Raw genomic sequence first — 19,576 nt, forward strand, 5'->3', positions numbered from 1 at the left:
ATTCAATCAGGTAAAATGTGTTATTGTAAGGTATAATTTTTTTAAATTAGTATAAATTAAGGGTAAACAAGCAACAAAATTGTGTCATTTCAAGGTATAGTTATGAAAAAATCATTTAAAAATTCCTGTGTAATGGATACTTCTCTCTAATTAAAGTAAACAAGCAAGGAACAGGTAACATGTTACAAGTAGGTGTAGGTGTAATATAAAATATTTTCAATATGATTTAAGTGTAAACAAGCAAGGAGTTGGTGTCATTTTAAGGTATGATTATCACAAATTTTCTGTGTTAATTAAGAAGTGACAAACAAGTATAATGTGTTATTTTAAGGTACAATAAAATAAATTACAGTATAAATTAAGGGTAAACAGGCAAGAAAATGTTGTTTCAAGGTAAAATATATATTTTTTAATCGCATAAAGGGGGCGCTGCGCCTTTTTAACCCTGCCAGGGGATTGCCCCTTGGAACACTCCCAAGGGGCAATGCCCCCTGGACCCCCATCTCTCTTCTTTTTCCAGTTTTTTCCTGTCTCATGCCTATCCAATAGAATCTAATTCAAATCCATTTATGAATTATGTAAAAGCTCAACTTCGGAGCAGGTCATTGGATCTCCTGCTCAACCATTCTATAGCTACAGCGCCCTACATATATATTAATGATCTGGATGAGGGAATTGAAGGCAATATCTCCAAGTTTGCGGATGACACTAAGCTGGGGGGCAGGGTTAGCTGTGAGGAGGATGCTATGAGACTGCAAGGTGACTTGGATAGGCTGGGTGAGTGGGCAAATGTTTGGCAGATGCAGTATAATGTGGATAAATGTGAGGTTATCCATTTTGGTGGCAAAAACAGGAAAGCAGACTATTATCTAAATGGTGGCCGACTAGGAAAAGGGGAGATGCAGCGAGACCTGGGTGTCATGGTACACCAGTCATTGAAAGTGGGCATGCAGGTGCAGCAGGCAGTGAAGAAAGCGAATGGTATGTTAGCTTTCATAGCAAAAGGATTTGAGTATAGGAGCAGGGAGGTTCTACTGCAGTTGTACAGGGTCTTGGTGAGACCACACCTGGAGTATTGCGTACAGTTTTGGTCTCCAAATCTGAGGAAGGACATTATTGCCATAGAGGGAGTGCAGAGAAGGTTCACCAGACTGATTCCTGGGATGTCAGGACTGTCTTATGAAGAAAGACTGGATAGACTTGGTTTATACTCTCTAGAATTTAGGAGATTGAGAGGGGATCTTATAGAAACTTACAAAATTCTTAAGGGGTTGGACAGGCTAGATGCAGGAAGATTGCTCCCGATGTTGGGGAAGTCCAGGACAAGGGGTCACAGCTTAAGGATAAGGGGGAAATCCTTTAAAACCGAGATGAGAAGAACTTTTTTCACACAGAGAGTGGTGAATCTCTGGAACTCCCTGCCACAGAGGGTAGTCGAGGCCAGTTCATTGGCTATATTTAAGAGGGAGTTAGATGTGGCCCTTGTGGCTAAGGGGATCAGAGGGTATGGAGAGAAGGCAGGTACGGGATACTGAGTTGGATGATCAGCCATGATCATATTGAATGGCGGTGCAGGCTCGAAGGGCCGAATGGCCTACTCCTGCACCTAATTTCTATGTTTCTATGTTTCTATGTTTGGGACAGAGACCCATCATTTATTTATTTCCCTCTGTACTTCACAATTTGAGATTTGTAATAGAAAAAAATCACATGTGGTTAAAGTGCACATTGACAGATTTTATTAAAGGCCATTTATATACATTTTGGTTTCACCATGTAGAAATTACCGCTGTGTTTATACATAGTCCCCACCATTTCAGGGCACCATAATGTTTGGGACAAAATAGCTTCACAGGCGTTTGTAATTGCTCAGGTGCGTTTAATTCCATCCTTATCGCAGGTATAAGAGAGCTCTCAGCACCTAGTGTTTCCACGTCTTTCCATCACCTTTGGAAATTTTTATTGCTGTTTATCAACATGAGGTCCAAAGTTGTGCCAATGAAAGTCATAGAAGCCATTATGAGACTGAGAAACGAATAAAACTGTTAGAGACGTCAGCGAAACCTTATGCTTACCAAAATCAACTGTTTGGAACATCATTATGAAGAAAGAGAGTACTGGTGAACTTACTAATCGCAAAGGGACTGGCAGGCCAAGGAAGACCTCCACAGCTAATGACAGAAGAATTCCCTTAATAATTAAGAAAAATCCCCAAACACCTGTCCGACAGATCAGAAACACTCTTCAGGAGTAAGGTGTGGATTTGTCAATGACCACTGTCTGCAGAAGACTTCATGAACAGAAATGCAGAGGCCACACTGCAAGATGCAAACCACTGGTTAGCCACAAAAAATAGCATGGTTGGGTACAGCTTGCCCAACTGCCCAAGATCCAAAGCATACCACCTCATCTGTGAAACACGGTGGTGGGGGTGTTATGGCCTGGGCATGTATGGCTGCTGAAGGTACTGGCTCACTTATCTTCATTGATGATACAACTGCTGATGGTAATAGCATAATGAATTCTGAAGTGTATAGACACATCCTATCTGCTCGTTCAAACAAATGCCTCAAAACTCATTGGCCGACGGTTCATTCTACAGCAAAACAATGATCCTAAGCATACTGCTAAATCAACAAAGGAGTTTATCAAAGCTAAAAAATAGTCAATTCTTGAGTGACCAAGTCAATCACCCGATGTGAACCCAATTGAGCATGCCTTTTATATGCTGAAGAGAAAACTGAAGGGTACCAACCCCAAAACAAGCATGCTAAAGATGGCTGCAAATACAGGCCTGGCAGAGCATCACCTGAGAAGACACCCAGCAACTGGTGATGTCCATGAATCGCAGACTTCAAGCAGTTATTGCATGCAAAGGATATGCAGCAAAATATTAAACATGACTACTTTCATTTACATGACATTGCTGTGTCCCAAACATCATGGTGCCCTGAAACGGGGGGGGGGGGGGGGGGGGATAGTGTTAACATCCAAGCTATATGCCATTGGAACAATGTGCACTTTAACCACATGTGATTTTTTTTTCCTATTATAAATCTCAAATTGTGGAGTACAGAGGCAAATAAATAATTGATGAGTCTTTGTACCAAACATTATGGAGGGCACTGTACATTTCCACTTCCTGCTATAACCCCACATTCCTTAATTCTTCTTGTACCCAAGATTGTCAGTCTTGGATGTATTCATCAACTGATTGATCAACCATTGGGATAGGGAATTTCAAAAATTCACAACTTTCCTGTTGAAGAAATTTCCCATCATCTTTGTCTTAAATAGCTATTACTATTCCGGAAACTATGATTCCTGGATCCAGACTCTTCAAGCAAGTGTAGATGGCCTTAATAAATGATTTGACAGGATAATACTTCAAAAGTAGATGCTGAGAAAGTGTCACGTTTTTTTTTAAAGTTATACAGGGCCCCAGTGAGACCACACCTGCAGTATTGTGTGCTGTTTTTGGCCTCCAAATTTGAGGAAGGGCATTCTTGCTATTGAGGGAGTGCAGCGTAGGTTCACGAGGTTAATTCCCGGGATGGCGGGACTGTCATATGATGAAAGAATGGAATGACTGGGCTTGTATTCACTGGAATTTAAAAGGATGAGAAGGGATCTTATAGAAACATATAAGAATATTAAGGGATTGGACACGCTAGAGGCAAGAAACATGTTCCCGATGTTGGGGGAGTCCATAACCAGTTTAAGAATATGGGGTAGGTCATTTAGAACGGAGGTGAGGAAAAACTTTTTCACCCAGAGAGTTGTGAATCCGGAATTCTCTGGATGCTTTCATGAGAGAGTTAGATAGAGCTTTTAAAGATAGCGGAGTCAAGGGATGTGGGGAGAAGGCAGGAACGGGGTACTGGTTGTGGATGATTAGCCATGATCACAGTGAATGGTGGTGCTGGTTCGAAGGCCCGAATGGCGTACTCTTGCACCTATTGTCTATTGGCATTGTTCAATTTGAGATATTGAGCCTATTTTAGTGTTTTGTAGAAATGTAAAAATCTCTCATGGTAGTATTTTCATTTGTTAGAATTATTCTGGGGTGCAGACAATATGTATTCCACAGAGAATGTAGCAGATATTATGCTCAACTGATCATTGATAATTGGTAGTTTGTGGGATATTCCTGTTAGCATGTGTCCCCTACTTACCTCTGAAACTAGAGAATATCCTTAAAACATAGTTTGCTAGCAAATTGTTTGGAACGTGATTTGAAAGGGAATATTTGAAATCGAAATTGTTTAGTTTCACTCTTTCTTCCAAGCTAATTACTTGTCTCTCCCCCGAGAATATCTCCGTGCGTGAGTGTCCCTGCTGAGGGAACAGCACTGATCTCTCGAAGCTTTTTGGAAAATCTGGGTGTTGCTGGTTAAAAAATACATTTCTGGAAATACTCAGTAGGTCAGGCAGCATCTGTGAAAAAAGAAACAAAGTTCATATTTCATGTCAAATTTGGCTTTGATCTAAACTGGTTGTAAACTTCAGTTCTGTCAGTTAATTTCTATCTGGGCTGATGATTAGAGAAATCTAATCAGAAAAGCTAGGTTTAAAAAACAGGCTGCATATTGGTCAGTCAGAACTTGGCATAATTACCGTGGGAAGAGATAAACTCACGTTAAAACAATAAATATATAAGAAGCAAATTTTGGGTCAGGATGGAGTGACTCTTAATTTTGATGTAGCACGAAACTACTTTCTCTGGAGTGTAATTAAGATGACTACATTAAATAATTTATTTTCCCAACAAACATTATCATACTTTTTGCTATGACAGATGGAAAAAAATCATGCCATAATTTTTTTAATCTGGGAACATGTTGTAAACTGCAGTGTACACACCCAATAAACAATTCATTGACATAGACAATAGACAGTAGGTGCAGGAGTAGGCCATTCGGCCCTTCGAGCCAGCACCGCCATTCAATGTGATCATAGCTGATCATCCCCAATCAGTACCCTGTTCCTGCCTACTCTCCATATCCCCTGACTCCACTATCTTTAAGAGCCCTATCTAGCTCTCTCTTGAAAGTATCCAGAGAACCGGCCTCCACCTCCCTCTGAGGCAGAGAATTCCACAGACTCACAACTCTCTGTGAGAAAAAGTGTTTCCTCATCTCTGTTCCAAAGAGCTTACCCCTTATTCTTAAACTGTGGCCCCTGGTTCTGGACTCCCCCAACATCGGGAACATGTTTCCTGCCTCTAGCGTGTCCAAATCATTAATAATATTATATGTTTCAATAAGAACACCTCTCATCCTTCTAAACTCCAGAGTGTAGAAGCCCAGCCGCTCCATTCTCTCAGCATGTGACAGTCCCGCCATCCTGGGAATTAACCGTGTAAACCTACGTTGCACTCCCTCAATAGCAAGAATTTCCTCCCTCAAATTAGGGGACCATAATTGCACACAATATTCCAGGTGTGGTCTCACAAAGGCCCTATACAACTGCAGAAGGACCTCTTTGCTCCTACACTCAACTCCTCTTGTTATAAAGGACAGCATGCCATTTGCTTTCTTCACATGCCGTATTTCCCGGCAATGAAGATGCACCTGCGTCGAAGACGCACCCCCATTTTGAGTTGCTACATTTTGAAAAAAGGCTGGCGGGACATAGAATTTCTCCTGCTCAATAAATAAATAAGTAAAAATGAAGACAGTAACAATTCAATTTGCCCAAGCCTTCCAGATCTCCTCCATTCTGAATGGGTGGAGGGTGACGGCAGGTGGAGAGATGTTGGGGAAAAACGGGAGCACACCGGGATAAGTTGAATCAGTTGTGATCTTATTGAATGACAATACTAGTTCAGGGGACCAATTGAGGTTACTCGCGCTGACAGAGGAGTAAGCTCCACCGCCCGCTGTCCTGTTATCCATCACCTGCTGATCCGCTACGCTCTCTGATCCTTGTTTTTGAAAGACACGGAACGGGTAGTGAATGCCATGCAGCGCAATAAGTGAGGCCATGTCCTGCTCCTGGCGGCAGTTGGAATTTAAGGATTTGCGGGAAGCGGCTGACATGAGCAAGGCCGGCGAGCGGCAGGAGAGAGGTGTTCAAACTGTGAGCACTGCCAGAGGTGAGCGGGCTGGCAGATGGCGCTGAGGTGGCATCCGGTTCCGCTGTCTCGTCCCGATGGCCGCTCGCAGCCACGCAAGCTACTTCCCTCCCCGGCTACAATGCGGTGGCTCCTTGCTCCTTACTTTAATTAGGTAAACTAACTAAACATGTTGATCACGAGACTTTCTGTTTCCCATCATTAAAAGCAATGTTGATAAAAGAATATGTTTTAGGTTTTGCGATAAATATATAATTTGTCAATGGAGAAGAATATTGGTTTTGTTTATGGCGCTTATTTCTCCATATATATTACCAATTTAAATGTATTCCTTTGCCCAAATCTTTTGTATTTTAAATAAGATACAGGAGTCTGAAAATTGTGATGGTAAAGGTTCAGGAATAGCTTCTTCCAAACAACCATCATGCCATTGAACACGACAAACTCTGAGCTATGAACTGTCTTGGTTGCACTAGGGACTTAAGGCTTTACTTTATACACAATATTGTTTTTTTATTTATTGAAACATTTTTTTGTTTATTTTGTTATCTACCTACTGTGTTTACAAATCCATTGTGCTGCTGAAAGTAATAATATAATTGTTCCAATTCAATACATATGACAATTAAACACTTGACAACTACTGACATTTGTTTTAAAACACAGTGGATTTTCTAAGTGTATGTATATTTTTCTTTGTAGATCACCTGCTTTATGTGATTAACTCAATTAAACAAGATATAGTAAGTCGTATACAGAATCAGGGGGAAAAGGAAGGCAACAGCATGCTAGAAAAGCTTGAAAATCTTTTAAACAAAACACTGGGTAAGAAATTATATCCTGTTTATTTTAATTCTTTGTCTTATCAAACTCCATTTTCCCTCGTAGTGTGCATATAGATTAACGTGCATGGCAAACTTTGAGAGGACGCATCGCTATAATAAATAGCTAAATTGTTCTCTCAGTGTTCGTTAAATATTTAAATGTTCTGGACGTTACACAATAAACTTTAAAGTGGACAATCGCCATTATTTGGCATGGATAAATCACAAATTACCTTTAGACTACTATGTGTATATTTGTAATTTTCTGCAATTCTCCTTGGTTTTATGCCTTATAGTTTCTATTATTTTCCTTGCAAAAGTCAATGAATGTTGGGATGGGTTAATGTGGGGAAGTATATTGGAGAATCTTACAAATCTGAATTTTCAAAGAAGCAATTCCCTGATTTTAAATCTGCACAGCTGACTACATCAAACTTCTCTGTGCGAGTAGAAGATATACAGGAAAGATTAGAGAGATTCAGCAATGAGTAGCTGTTGTTTGATGCTTTTAAAAAATATTTTCCTTATACTCCCTAAGCCTTGTATACTTGCAAGCTTGTTTTATAACCTAGCTCTTGGTTGCTCATTAGTGCTGTTCTTGCTTTTAATACCGTATACCTGCTAACATAAATGGAGTCGCTTTTTCATTATTAATTAGCTAATCTTTTTTTAATGATTTGTATTTTTGATAGGGACAATGGTAGCTGGACAAACATCTGACTTTGTCAACCAAGTGTTGGAAAAAACAGGAGAAGGGGACCCAACAGGTGGCCTTGAAGGTCTTCGAGTCCCTACATCAAAAGCATAACGTGCCATCCTCTGTCCAAAACAGCTTCAGCCTATAATTACATATCTGCCATTTCTGTGATAAATGTTTGATTCATTATAAAAAGTGACAGTTTGTTAGTTGTGTGAGGGCTGCTTTAAAAAGAGAGGTGGAAACTCATGTTGATACAGAGTTCTGGAAAAAGGAATGCTCTTTATAGATATGGTTATGTGCTCAGGTACTAGAAGGTAAATTTTACTTACCTATTTTTGAAATGACCTAGTGATTGATGTGTTCTAATATGTTGGTTGAAACTTATGTTAAGTTTCAGGAGAGATATGGATGCAGTGGTTGAATCAAGAAATCAAAACAAATATTATTTGTAGTTCCTTATAGAGTTAACAGCTGTTGCTGATTTTCTTCCATTAACACCATTACTATATATTCTTTTTGTATATATTCTTGTATTATTAAGTATGCGTTAACTAGTTCATATAGTAAATTACATGGCCTCTTCAGACATTGCATTAGTATTTAAGTTTCAGAAAGGAGTAATATTCTTTGTGCCTTGTATTTAAAATGAAAGAAAAGATGTAAGGTAATGGATGTACAGTGGGTAAATTTTATGGATTTTCAAAGTATTTGTTTATTTTCACTCTTTGGCTGTTTAAACCATTATGAATGTATATAAGAATATTTCAACAATGTAGATATATATGCCACAGAGTCTGTATTGTATAAAGATGGTTATTGAAACAAGGGTTTCGGTACTTTTCAGAAATATTTGCACACTATTTTGTACCAAAGATAAATGCAATTATTTGGCATAATGCCAGTGAAGTAAAGTTTTGCACAGCTTACACTGATACAAAATTGAATGTAATCAGGGTTGGGTTAGGGTTTTACGAGAACTGTGAAATATGTTGTGTGGGTCCAAATATCCACAGAAAGAGGATGCAAGTACACTTTCTAAGATTTTGATCCTGTAAGCTTCTAGAAAATCAGATATTGAAAGATTATAGGCTCATATCTTCTGCATAGCGAAAGAATGTAATTTATAAATAGATTTGTGTTAACATTTCAGTGTATTATAGTGGCTTGCAGTTGTTACATTAAAAAAGATAAAAAGCATGTATGTGGTACACTCTTGAAACAAAGGCAAATAACCAAAATTTAATTTTAACTATTTGTACAATTGTATAAATGTACATTGCCTACCGATACTAAAATTCCTCAGTTGCCACCTTTTGCATTTAATGTAGTAACGTGCATGTCAAATTTCTAAATGTTACTTGATAGGATGTAAAAAGTACTTCTAAAGCTATATATTTTTGTATTTTCAATTAGGTAACCAAAATAGATATTGTTAAAGGTAAATATATGAATACAGTTGATCTTATTTGTTTGTTTCTGTAGCTTTTCAATTAAGACATTATAAAAGATCAACTTGGGTTTCAGTTTTTATTTTGAATAAGCATTAGTTGTAACTGGATTGAAAAGTTGTGTCACTTTGGTAAGTCATAGTTCCAAAAGGATGCTTCACAGTTATTGACTTCATTAATTGTGAACAACTGATAGCTGAGAGTTATTGTCAAATTTAGTGTTAACATCCAAGCTATATGCCATTGGCAGCCTGTTGAAGTGCAGTTTGATTTTGATTAGCAGTGTTTCTCTGTAAATAAAGATAGCTTGTTCATTGATGATATTTTACTTTACGGATATTAGAATTGCACTTTTGTCATCATTGCATTTGTATTCCTGCCATTTGCTGCTACTCCTGACCTGTAAGAATGCTACATTGATACTTGATTTATACCTGTTAGTAAAATGTACAGTTACACTTGGGCAACAAGATGAAAGCAAGCTGTGCAGCTTTACATTTTACCAGGGGACTCTGTGGCACTAAACAGTCTAAAAATGGTTATAATTTGATGCCAGTAATATCTTGCTTCCTTTTTTCATGAAATATTTTAATGTATGCTAATATATATAAAAAATAACCTTATAAAAAGAGAAATGTATAATGTTCTATTTGGAATTTTTGATATATTGAGCATGTTCAGTGTTCTTGGAATGATTGGTTTATCCTTGTCATAAGTTTTGGAACAACAGATCTGTAAAACTATCTCCAGTCATAAAGTACCTTGTAGGACTGAATAGCTATATTTTATAACTTTAAATATATTTAGTCCTATTTTCAGACCCTATCTGTTTTTTCAAAACTCTTTTTCCTGGCCCAATTGCAACAGTTTTAAAATGCAGTGCTGAGCTGTACATGTCACTAAATCAGCAATTTGGATAAATCAGATTGATAACATGTTCCTTTAATATTTTCATTTTGTAAACTGGATTTTTAATGTGTGGTGAAAGAACCATCTATTCTAAATTTAAAAAAAAGTCGAAAGCTGGCAACAAAGTCAGTGGAAGTAGTTTGAAGAAATGTTTACGAACTAAAAGTAGGAGTAGGTCATTCAGTTCTTCACGCCTGGTCTGCTATTTTACCTCAGTGCCCCTTTCTTGCACTAATCCAAAATCCCTTTATATCCTTAATAACCAAAAATCTCGCCATTTCTGCCGAAAATACTCTGCCTCCACCACCCTTTTGCGAAGAGAATTCCAAAGATTCACTATCCTCTGGATAAAGAAGATTTTTTTCCTCGTATCTGTCCTAAGTTGCTGACTTGTCACCCTTGCTTCGAGACATTTCTGCTGGGGTAATATTATCTTGTGGAGCTCTGAAGAAGTTTGTGTTTCATTGAAATCACCTCTTACTCTTCTGAGCTTGAAAATATAGGCCAAGCTGAGACCTGACTGGTGCACAACATTCTGGGTGCATCACATTAAGACATTTTTACCCGGTACTCAATTATATTTGCGATAAACGATGATATATTCGTAGCCTTCCTAATTTCATGCTTCTGCTGCCTTTTAATTTGAAGTGTACAAAGACACGCAGGTCTCTGAAATTCTTAAATATTTTAACATTTAAACAAGTATTCAGCATTTCTGTGTTCTCGACCCAAGTGAATGACCTATTTTTTTTTACAGTTTCATAATCCATTTACCATGTACTTGCCAGTTGAGTCTTGAAACCACTTACAAATTATGCGTGGCTTGGATATATCACACTGTCTTCCAGCCATAAATATAAATGGTGAACTGCTCGGGCACCTGCACTGCTGCTTGCAACACCTCGTTAGTCAGTGCCTCCTAACTTGAAAATAACCTGTTTATTCCCACACTGTTTTTGTTAGTTAATAAATCCTCAATCAAAAATGATTTAACTGTTTAAAATAACCCCCTATGGCATTTGCCGAAGTCCTTCTAAAACTACTCGCATCTCTGGTTTTCTTCTTGCTTATCCTATGCATTACACCTTTAACAAAACTCAACAGATTTGTCAGATGTGATTAGCCTTTACGCCTTAACAAAATGTATCCTCAAACTGTTGCCATGTACAATTTTAGAACAGTGTTCACAAAATAGTGTTGGAATTTTGATGTTGGAAACTATTAAGAATAGTTGAGGTGTTGTTGTTTTAATAGTGAATATGTTCAAATCTAAACAATAACTGCCAGTATGACGCCCACTTAATGCTTCTTGATGAAATTAGATGTGGGTATTCCAAAGCAACCTAACTTTGAAGGTATATTCCCTGTTTGATTGCATTCAATTTTACTCATTAGTTGTTTCAAAATTTCATAATTTACTAAGAATGGTAGCATTGCTCATATTGATCAGCTATTTAGATGTTATTATATTTCCATTCTATATTGCAAATTTTAAGTATATAAGACCCACAGAATGCAACATACTTAGCATGAGTATTTTGTTTTGACATATATTTCACTTGCACAAGTATCTCGTGATTAATTAGATCATTCTTCATTCACTTTATAATTCAGGATTTATTGTTGAAAATGTATTTATCTTTTTCAAAACTATTCTATTCTCACCCAATTTCTTTTATTAAAATATTCCAACAAATTTAATTATATAAATATTTTAAGAAAATCTGTGCCCGTATAAACATTTTTTTGCCAGACGTACGTTTGCCATAACCAAGTCAATGAATATGTAACAATTTAACAATATGTTTTGTATGTACCATTAAATTAAAGCTCTTCAATTAATGCACTAAACAAATATACACTTGGTCAAAGTTAACAGGTCTGTTGTTTCCAATACAAAGATGCTTATCTACTTTAAAAGAAAATGTGTTTGATACACAATATATATTTAGTAGTAGCACAATAGATTATAAGTTTGAAATCCTGAACATCTATGCAGTTGTCTTCCATCCTCAAGTTAAGTAAGTGCTCACTTTACAAGACATTTGGAACTTCTGTCTGCTTTCTCTAAATTCTAGCTAGAATTCATCTTGAGTAAAGAATATTAAATTGAACTGCTGGCTAATTTACTACTGTCATTTGTTTTTGTTTCATTCATACCATTTTCATCCTGCAACATCATTATCTGGTGTCTTACTGAAAGTGGATATAGGATGTGAAAGTGTAATTATTGTTGATTTCCATTGAATGAGTTAAAAAAAACTTAATGATATATAATGTATATATACAAAAATTATACTGAATCGTAATTTTATTCATTGTACATTCTGACATCCATGGGACCCTATGTTTAACAAAGATATGTAATGTTATTCATTGCTACAATGTACTGAAGAAAATGAGATGATGAAAAATTATTTGTAAAATGCTTATTGGCTTTTTAAGAAAATAATTTCAATGGGATATTTGAATTTGATTATTACTGCTGTTGTATCTCGCCACAAAATAGTATACATATTGCAGTTGGAATTTGCATCAATTTAAATATTAGTGAAATGTACAGTATAATATGTACATAAGTATTTTTACATTTGGGAGACTTTTTTAATTAGGCCTGTTTGGTACCAGCATTGTGTTTAAGGAAGTTATGACACCAGTAACTATTCCATATCTTATTTGAATAAAGCACTTTAATACATTCATGATATAATAGCAGAAGAGACTAATCTGGGCCAGCAGTTTGAGGTTGCTAGAATTATTATTCTCAGTACCGTACCTATTGAATATATAGTACTAAATGTCTTCTGCAACTTTAGAACACTAATATTTCCACCTCAAACACAATTCTTAATGTCACATCCTCATTCAATTCACTGGTTAATATTTTTTTATAATAGGATTTTGCTATATGTTTTGTTACTGGATTTGAAAGGGGAACTGTTCTGAGCTTCTTCCTCTTTTTATTCCATGGTAACTTTTTTCATGTTCACAATATAATACCACAAATTAGATTTCTGCATTCACTTCATGTATATTAATTTGGTTCCTATTACAATAATCTATACTTGTTCCTGTCATGCAATCCAGAGTTCACTGCAATTTATTCTTCAAATGAATATTAACCATCATAGCACTATATATTTAATATCTCAAAAGAAAGGGTGATCACTCCAAATTATATCAATTTTAATTTTGAACAATCTTGGTAACTGATTACCATTTTCATATAATTATTCATGGACACAATTATGTCACGTGAAAACATCATTTCCCCCCCCCCCCCCCAATAAATTGGTTATAGTGTGTTAATAATTGTGTAGTCTATACGTGAGATTGATGCTGGTACACAGCAGAGCCTTGCATTACAATTAATTTTGTACTCATTAAAACCGTGGTTGACGGTGGTGCGCTTAACGATGTACTGTGCCCTGAGGTGGTAGAACAAGGATTTAAGGTCATGTTTCTCCATTTACTGATGGCCAGTCTTGAAAAATTGGATGATGACACCAGTCAGGGACATTACCCACAAGAGGGAAAATTGGAGGACAACTCACTGTGAGTTTTGATTATTTAGCTAGCTGAAGAGTGACATAGGCCGACTCCTAAAAATGGGACAATTGCTATGATTTTCTGACAAGACTTAAAGGGATTTTTTTTTTTTTAAGTTGGCAACTAGTTACCAATGATACATTTGTTTGCCTGTCAATTTGGAGGCATTTTGTTTAAACCTCAACGTAGGTTTATGTTAGTGTAGGGGTTTTAATTCGTATGCATTTGCTGAATGTACAGAAAATGGTGGAAAATATTTTAATGAACAAGGTTGTGTTGTGTTTTGGTGATTGTGCCCCATTAACAGTTTTCTTAATTGCTTTGTATCAGCCAGGTGTTGGTACTACAGCTACTTGTAATCACAGTCTGAATTTCATATTGTTTTGCAGAGATTATAATAAAGCAACTAAACCCTAGAATGTACATTGACTTTTTATTCTTAGATTATCTATCTATCTCTATATATCTATATATATATATATATATATATATATATATATATATATATATCTATATATATATATATCTCTATATATATATATATATCTATATATATCTGTATATATATGTGTATATATAATCAGGGCGTTTGTGGGTATATATATATATATATATATATATGTGTGTGTGTGCTGATTCCTGAGCCGCTTGAGTTGGAGGACCACGTCTCCCGTGGGGGCTGCGGGTAGGGAACGGCTGCGTTGAGGGAGCAGACCCAGCACTTGGTCTAGTATGTAATAAAAATCTGTATGCAGGGGTGATGTATGGATTGGATTGTAATAAACCTTTCCACGTTATTGATTGAAATGATTTTGCTAAATAACACTTTTCAGAGGCATTGTATAAAACCATTAAGGACAACTTGTCCTGTAATTATTCAGAGATTTCATGATAGTGTTAAGAGGATGCTTATTCGTAAAAATGAAAGCAGTCAAAGGATAATGAGCTGGTAATATTTGACATCAGAACACACATTGTCCAAAATGTGTTAAAATGTGAACTACATAGAAATGCTTTTGATAAAGTCCCCCATGATAGGCTGATCCAGAAGATTAAAATGCACAAGATCAACAGTGACTTGTTTATATGGATCCAGAACTGGCATTCTGATAGAAGACAGGGTTGTAGTTGAAAAACAATATTCAGGCTGTGACCAGTGGAGTTCTGTAGGTATCAGTGCTGGGACCTCTGTGTTGGTGATAAATACAAGTGGTTTGGACGTAAACATAGATGGGTTGGTTAGTAAATTTGCAGATTACACCAAGATTGCTGGGGTCGGTAACTAAAGAAGGCTGTCAAAGTATACAGCGGGATATGCATCAGCTGCAGAAATAGGAGGAGAAATGGAGTTTAATCCGAGCAAGTGTGAGGTGTTGCACTGTGTGGATGGGGAGAGGGGGGAGGGGGGTTAAATATAAGGGGAAAATACACAACTAATAGCAAGACCCTTAACAGCATTGATATACAGAGATCTTGGAGTCCAAGTCCATAACAATATGCAGTCTTTATTAACTTCCCTTAAGTAAGTAATTTACTTAGGTCACTGATTTTACAAGGATTTTTCATTACCAAAGATGGCAATAAGATGCCAAAAAGGATGGCAAAAAATACAATCTTGCTGAAGCAGGAAACTACCACTCTGGCAATTTATTTCCACTTATGTAAGATTGTCTAACTCAGTTCCTACTTTATCGCATCTTTTGAAATCTCTTGAAATATATTTTTTATCTTTGGCTTTGATTGGTCTAAAACATACTTTGATCCTCCATAATGGTTGCTATTGATCATTGGAAACACTGATGTTCATATCCAAATTTGTTATCTCAGTCTCTTCAGCACTGCTTACAGCAGGTGTAAGTTAAGGAAAATGTTGTTTTAAAGTGTGTTTCTCCATTTTGAACTCCCTCCATTTCTCTCCATTCCCAGATAACCTTCTAAGATGTGTTTCCCAGAGTCTGACCACTTGGGAATTCCTAATTTTAATTCTCGTGACAACTGTTACTCATATATTCAGTTCTTAAAATCTGAAGCTGAAATTTCCCCACAAAATTATTTTCCTTTGAAGTGTATATTGATTTGCCATTTGGCTTCATATTGAATATTAACATTTTGTTCATTAATACTCCTATGAACAATTTTGTGAAATGTAATTTAAAGTTGGTAAAGGTAATCCTAACTGCCAACTCTTGATTAGGAACCAAGTTTGTTTTACATCAGATTTTTTGTGCCATAACCATTAGTTTCAATTGAAGAAAATTTTAAATCAATAGCCAAACATTCCTCAATTCTAATCCTACCAAAATTGCATCATAAAACAAAGGAACAGATGTGAGCTTTGCTGCATGAAATAAAGCCATGGCTTATCTGATCATTGGATCACTTGTCTAAAAGCTTTGTCGCCTCAAATATTGCTGATTCAGAAGAAATCCTTCCTCATCTCGGACTCAAATGAGCCACTCTTTATCTAAAGATTCTAAACACCAAAGAATATAAGTTCAAAGTTGCCAATATGACAACCATTAATCCTAGAAGCAATCTAGTGAACTTCTCTGCACTTCCTTCATAGTTGTATTTAGAACACAAAGAACTGGAGTCATTCAGTGAGTTGGTCTCTGGAAGACATGGATAGGCAATGATTTGTGTTGTGTCCTGACCTGGAATGTTGCCTACCCATGTTCTCCAAACATACTGACTGACTTGCTGAGTTACTCCAGCTCTTCGTGTTTTCATGTAAACCAGCATCTGTAGTTTCTTGTGTCTCAAAAATGGTATGTAGGTCTCACCAAAGCACTGAATGGTTAGCAAGACTTGTAATAAATACGTGTTGATCATGGCATCACATTGAATTTGGTAGAAATAATAAAGGATGATTCACATAATATGGTAGCTGGTGAGGTGGAAGTTGAAGACAAGGATCTATGCCCTGGTTGGATGAGAAGGGTTGAGTACAGAAGGATAGGGAATGGGGTGGATGTGAGGAAAGGGTTAATAGGGATAGTTGATTTAGACTAGAAATCCTGAGAAATAGCTGAGGTAGGATAATAGTGAGCTTTCAGCGCAAACACCCGACCGCGCTTGGCTAGATTAGTAACAGCAAGAGAACAGGTAGTGACATTTCAAGGCTGAGAGTTAGAAGATAAGCAGTCCGGCAGGAACATCACGAGAACTAGGGGAAAGGGCATGAACTACTCTGTACTGCTCATGCTTAATAAGATACATGAATATTACGACAACACCCAGCATGACAAGATGTCTCATTTAAATGCACATGCAATGTATGATCTGGGAGGTACCCTAGGCATTGCGTGACATTACGAGGCGTTCCGGTTAGAGTGTAAACCTCAGTGCTCTGATTGGAAGGAGCCAGAAGGGGAGGCTGATTCAGCCAAATGGTGCTGTATAAGTAGAGGATGGTTTCCTGGTCTCGGTGTGTCTCGGTTGGAGAGACACCCGGGGGCTGCAGATTCGTAAATAAAGGAGTTCCTTGTTTCCACGACTTTGTCTCAGGCATCGTGATTGTGAGCACTCAGATTTGCATCTCACAAGCTTGGGGGCTCGGTTCCGGGATCCCACTCCGGACGGCTGGCGGGAGTATACGGAAGAAGGGACGGTGCACCCCGCTGAGTTCAGCGGTCTCAGACTCCTTGCTTGCCGTCAGCCGTTTGAGCGAGTGATATCCGGACAAGAGACTCTGGAAACAAGAGGGAATCAGGAGTAAAGGAAGGGATCAATCGAGCAATTCCTGTGCACGGTACCCGGGTAAGGAAAATTGACTATTAAGTACTTCTCGGGCGATTGGGTTAAGACCTTGTGGTTACCGCCCTGAAGAGTTCAGGGGTCTGTACGGGCAAGGCAGGTATGATAAACACGATGTTAAGATAAATACCGCCCTGAAGAATTCAGGGGTCTGTACGGGCAAGGCAGCTATTAAGACCTTGTGGTTACCACCCTGAAGAATTCAGGGGTCTGTACGGGCGAATGTTTGCAGGTATGATAAACACGGTGTTAAGAAAAAGGCACCAAGGAAAGAGGGTCCTCACATTCTGCCCGATAGTCCGTTGGGGCGAATGTTCTGTCGGACGGGAGACGTCGGACAGGGAGATAAGAATTATATAAATTGAATAATTTATTTGAAGTAAGAATAGAACGAATGTGATTTGTGTGTAAAAACCGGTTTGGAATGAAAGAGGAAGTTTATATATGTGATAATTATTTTGTTTATTGCATTTGTAGACCACATTGTAAAGGTTAATAAATAAATAAATAAAAATAGAACACAACAAATTATAGAGTTGAACACCCACAGCAGAATCAAAAATTTCCACTGTAGGTTCCTTTAAATAAATTGGAAGCAATGGGGGAAGGTTACGAACAGCTGTAAGATAACGATGAACTGTTTGTATCCTCGTAACCTAAAAGGGGAAGTTGTAAAATCAGCTTTTGGTTTTTCTGATGTTCTTTTAGATTTCTTGTCAGTAAAGTTAATTTGGAAAATTGTTACTAGTGCTAGGAATTGGACATTTAAAATAGTGGTGAATATGTATTGAAATAATTGGAAATAAGTTAATTGATGAAACATGATCAGCTTTTATGGTTTGTTGTTTTATGGTAAACATTCAAGTTTAGAAAGAAAGGAGAGAGAGGCAGTTAGGAGATAACAGAAGTAGGAAACGACAGGTGTGAAAGTAATAAAGCAGGAGGAGTCAATGGAAGATTTAAAAAGAAAGGTGAATGAATTTGCAAGGAGGCTAGAATATTTGAGAAGCAAGAAATTGAGTTTAGAATAAGAAAGAAGGCATACCAGAAAGGATTAAAGTGGAAAGCATAGGGATAAAGTGATGAGACTGCTTTAAAGAGGAAAGAGAAGGACAGACACAGATTATCCCTTGGGGCACCCATAAACTGAGCAGGCTAAGAAAAAAAAAAACCTCACCCTATATCCCTGATTGGGGAGGAAATGGATTAGGGCTTTGGAGGAGGAGAACGTGGGACGATTATTGACCATGGAAGATTTGAAGGCACTGTTGGTAAAAGTGATAGGAACCACTAAAGTGACAGAACTACTGAAGATGGATGGTATAAACTGATGCGAACAATGTAATAAGCAATGGCATACTGTTTGACACAGTCAGGCAGAGGGTATGGCAGGCCCTCAGACAATATTACCCACTTAAGGTGAACCCCAAGGAACAAAGGGGAGATACACAAGGAGAGGCAAATAATGTAGCCTATCTGGAAAACCAGTTGAAAAGGTGGAGAGTTGAAAATGAACAAGAAATAGAAGGCAACCAGTTTAGATTAGATTAGATAGCCTTTATTGTCATTCAGACCGAAGTCTGAACGAAATTGCAGCAGTCATACATACAATACAATACAATAAAAAACAACAATAAACACATATTAACATCCACCACAGTGAGTCCACTCAGCATCTCCTCACTGTGATGGAGGCAAAAGTCTTTAGGTCTGCAGTCTCTTCCCTCCTCTTCTCCCTCTGCGCTGAGGCGATCCCCCACCGGGCGATGTTAAAAACTGTCCCGCGGCTCAATCACCGCGCCCCGGGGTGGTCGAAGCTGCCGCCCACCAGTCCTGCTGACGCAGCCACTGGCCCGCGGCCGAACCCCGGACGATGTTCAGTTGATGAACATTATATTATGAACTACTGTGGTGGATGTCATTCTTCTTAAAGTCAAGCAGATTGGAGGAGGTGGTGGGATTGTCATTAATTTCCCACCCCCGATTCAGCAAACAGTTGGTCTCTACGGTCGAGAAATATCGCAAAGATAGGAAAAAGACTTGCAAACCAGCAGGAAAAACTTAAAAAAGAAAGCTGGAAAAAGAAAGACAATGTTGTCAATAAACAACAGACCTGGTTGAAAAGACTGAAATAAGTGATGAACTGACACAAGTGAGTCCTATGACAGAACCAAGCAGGGCCAGAGAATTACATGCCAATAATAAATGTCTTTGGGGAACGTTTCCTCAAAAAGTCCTATCAGGAGTGAAATTAATCTGGATATAAGCCCTAACAGGACTGGGGTCCCCAAGAGAGAAAGGGATTTAAAGGAGG

General features: G+C 37.7%; 1 protein-coding gene across 2 annotated transcripts in view; it reads left to right on the forward strand.

The window, feature by feature from the left end:
• crebrf (CREB3 regulatory factor) overlaps window positions 1–13,922 on the forward strand; it is an 80,819-nt gene extending 66,897 nt beyond the window's left edge. The window contains exons 8-9 of one of the 2 annotated variants that reach the window (XM_033029636.1): window positions 6,779–6,901; window positions 7,593–13,922. In XM_033029636.1, the coding sequence (XP_032885527.1) occupies window positions 6,779–6,901; window positions 7,593–7,708 (239 nt within the window). In that variant the 3' untranslated portion in view covers window positions 7,709–13,922. Of the gene's footprint in view, window positions 1–6,778; window positions 6,902–7,592 lie in introns of those variants that run through there. The other variant, XR_004413460.1, reaches the window with a different exon arrangement.
• Window positions 13,923–19,576: the final 5,654 nt, after the last annotated feature.

The sequence above is a fragment of the Amblyraja radiata genome, chromosome 11, assembly GCF_010909765.2.
Source record: "Amblyraja radiata isolate CabotCenter1 chromosome 11, sAmbRad1.1.pri, whole genome shotgun sequence".
In the NCBI taxonomy this organism is placed as follows: domain Eukaryota; kingdom Metazoa; phylum Chordata; class Chondrichthyes; order Rajiformes; family Rajidae; genus Amblyraja; species Amblyraja radiata.